Below are 3,582 nucleotides of genomic sequence, written 5' to 3' on the forward strand. Positions count from 1 at the left end.
CCTGCTGGGCAGGTGCAGGGACCGCCTCCCGGTGGGGGCCTGCGAGAGGGACACCATCAGGGGGAGGGAAGCGCAACGCCTCCGGAGGGGAATGGAGACGCCGGGCAGCTCCCCTCCCCCGTCAAAGGCGCAGGACGACCCCTTTGGGGAGCAGCCAGAGAGCTGCATCTCCTGTGCGCCGTTCCTGTGCTCAGCGTGAGCCCCAGAAAGCCTGAGGCTGTGGTGGGGCCGCTCCTCGGTTTCTGTTACGGAGAGCCGAGGAGCCTGGGGTCGCATCACTTGGAGCTTGTTGTCCTCCCTATTTGGCTTTAGGAGCAGCTCAAAGACCATAGGAGAAGTCCCAGTTGACATCCCGTTATCCCTCCTTCATCTTTACCCTCTGTTTCCATTATGGGGAACTTCCATCTCTGAGACCATTATATCTACATCTGGTCCAGCCACTCTCACCTGTCTTGACGGCATATCCACCCCACCCCCACCCCGTTACAGTCCCCGGTAACCGTGCTCCTTCTGGGGCTTCTTCTAGCTTCTCTCTAGGACTGGGTTACTACCTTTTCTGGGAAATAATCCAGGTAAAAAGGGGCTTCAAGTCTCAGCACTTATCCCCTGGTTTTACTAATTTAACTTTCGCGGAGTAGGCGCCTCACTGTCCCCACGTTGTGAATACCTACAACCAGTCTCCGGAAGTACTTCCCACACTACCCTCTGGCCCAGCCACTGGAGCCAGGTCACGAAGCTGTTCCTTTCCCTTTCTGCCTCTTCCTCTTCCGTTTTCCTCAGGCCTTTTCCTCCCAGGGAAGGCATCCCTCTCCTTTACTATTCAAGTACCATAAATTCTTCAGGGGTGTTGCATTCACGAGGCTTACTGGACTCCCCTGATTGTAATGCTTTCTCAGTCTGGGATAATCTGCTGCATGTACCACATGAATTTGCTCTCTATCAGTCAGTAAATCCCTTTTGTTCAACAGCAAAAATAATCCAGATGTTATCCCTGACGACCTTTCTTCTTCTGGTCAGCAGAAAGACAGAAGAAAGGCTTCACAGGCAGCCTGAACAGCACGCTCAGGTCGGCGATGAGACAGCTGTGACCTATGGCAAGGCCAGCTTAATAGCGGGTGAAATGTTGAGGACAAACCACCAAGCAGACCTTACAAAATCCATAATTTTCCAAATTTTGGGAAAATATAAAAGCCACAGACAAAATTTGCAGATTTATAATATGGCATTTACTACACAGCCTGCCGCATGGTTGAGTTGTTAACGAGCAGTAGCTAACCAAAATATAGAGTTAAAAAAGCATTTCACTTGGTTTGCAATGCTAACTTTTATTGGCTCATGAATTTGGAAACATCACTTGACTACCCCTAGCCTCAGTTTTGAAGGAGAGTGGAGTTTGCCAGCCCAAAATACGTCTCTTTGGCCTAAAGATTATTTTGAGCTGGTTATTTTTTTAAAAAGCAGCCGATGGGGAGAAGCTCTGAAAACCAAGCAGAAGTTACCCTTTTGAAAGAGCAATTTGCGTTTATAAGGGAAATCTCCATATGTAAGGGTATCTCCCTCTCTGTGCCAGGAAGAGGAAGACGACGAAATCTCTAGAAACTCTCCGCAATGGAGAAGGCAGACACTTAACTCTGCATAACAACCTTACCGCTGTTTACTGTGCTTTTCCTGGTCACCTCCCATAATTGCCCCAACATCTTTCTTTCTCTTTAGCTGGAGATGGTATTTAAGTCAGTGGCAAAGGCCATTTTGGGGAGTTACTCAGTTTGCATGAGTACCTTCCATGTACACAGGAAGTATACATGGTATTAAACTTCTGTTTGTTTTTCTCCTATTAATGTCTTTTTTATTCCAGGGGGCAGGGGTGGGGGTCTCAGCCAAGAACCTAGAAGGGTTGAGGGAGTAGTAATTTTCCTCTCCTTCAGTTCCTGCATCTGTAAAGTGAAATATAATATCTCAATTATGAGACTAAGTTAAATACCATATACAACACTATATATGGTAATCATTAAACAGCACTGGAAAAAATAAAACTGCAGCCACTGGTAATTAAACACTATTGAATTTAACCAGGCTTTTTCTGTAAAATGACTCAATAAGATTATTCAGTTTTAGTTAATTCTCAACCAAATGAGTAAACTGTTTCAAAATATAAAACTTGCTCAGCTGTTGACACATGATTACCCTGTGCTGACGTTTCCTCCCTCGCAGGCATGGGCAGAGACAACCAGACTGGAGTCACAGGCTTCCTTCTCCTGGGACTGTCTGGGCAGTCAGAGCAGGAAGAGCTTCTCTTGGGGCTCTTCTTGTGGATGTACCTGGTCACCATCATGGGGAACTTTCTCATCATCTTGGCCATCAGCTGTGACAGTCATCTCCATACACCAATGTACTTCTTCTTGGCCAACCTCTCCTGTGTTGACATCTGCTTTTCATCAGTCACAATCCCCAAGATGCTGGTGAATCACATCTCGGGAAGCAAGTCTATCTCATACGTGGAATGCATGACCCAGATCTACTTCTTCATCACTTTCATCAACATGGATGGGTTCCTCCTGAGCGTGATGGCCTATGACCGTTACACTGCCATCTGTCGCCCACTCCACTACACCGTGATCATGAGGCCCAAACTCTGTGTCCTTCTGGTGGCTGCATCTTGGGTCATTACAAACCTGCATGCTCTCCTACACACTCTCCTCATGGTCCGACTCACGTTTTGTTCCCACAATGCTGTGCACCACTTCTTCTGTGACCCTTACCCCATTCTAAAGCTCTCTTGTTCTGATACTTTTATCAACGACCTGATGGTGTTCACTGTGGGTGGACTGATGTTTCTGACACCATTCACGTGTATCATCGTTTCATATGCTTACATCTTCTCTAATGTACTGAAGCTGCCCTCTGCCCGTGGAATAAGGAAAGCCCTGTCCACATGCGGATCCCACCTCACTGTGGTCTCCCTCTTCTATGGGGCCATCCTGGGGGTCTACATGCGCCCTTCATCCTCCTACTCAGTCCAGGACACGGTGGCCACTGTCATCTTCACCGTGGTGACTCCCCTGGTGAATCCCTTCATCTACAGCCTGAGAAATCGTGACATGAAGGGAGCCCTAAGGAAACTAACTGTCAGATTCCAGAATTAGAAAAATGTAGTGCTGAGTGGACTCTTGGAAATCACACATGTTTTCACTTTACAAACAGAGAAGCTGAGGCCCAGATAGGTGCAAAACTCACCCATGACTGTGCCTCTAATGAGCTGTGACCATGATCACGCTTTTAGAAATGAGGCTGGTAGGCACTCATAAGTCATAAAACCATTAATTTATATCTATAAAAAGGGCTGACTTTAAAGCACTCCTTTTACAGACATCAGAAATTTAAGACATGACACATTTGGATGTATTTTGGGGGACGGATTCAGTAACCCCATAAGACAGTGGCCGTCACAATGGTCTGGGAACTTCAGAGCACTTTAGATCTGGCTCTCCTCAGAGTCAACTGCCCTCTACGGCCTCATATTAGGAGATGCTGAAGTATCCACATTTACTGAGGGCCAGAAATGGTAAGTTGCCCAAGGCTGCT

The 3,582-nt window shown here is 47.2% G+C and overlaps 1 protein-coding gene across 1 annotated transcript; it reads left to right on the top strand.

Annotated features, from left to right (window-relative positions):
• The first annotated feature begins 2,213 nt into the window (after positions 1–2,213).
• Positions 2,214–3,143, top strand: LOC124241476 (olfactory receptor 1361-like). Its single transcript, XM_046665241.1, has one exon. The coding sequence runs from the start codon at positions 2,214–2,216 to the stop codon at positions 3,141–3,143; it is 930 nt and encodes a 309-aa protein (XP_046521197.1).
• Positions 3,144–3,582: the final 439 nt, after the last annotated feature.

The sequence above is a fragment of the Equus quagga genome, chromosome 7 (assembly GCF_021613505.1).
Source record: "Equus quagga isolate Etosha38 chromosome 7, UCLA_HA_Equagga_1.0, whole genome shotgun sequence".
In the NCBI taxonomy this organism is placed as follows: Eukaryota; Metazoa; Chordata; class Mammalia; order Perissodactyla; family Equidae; genus Equus; species Equus quagga.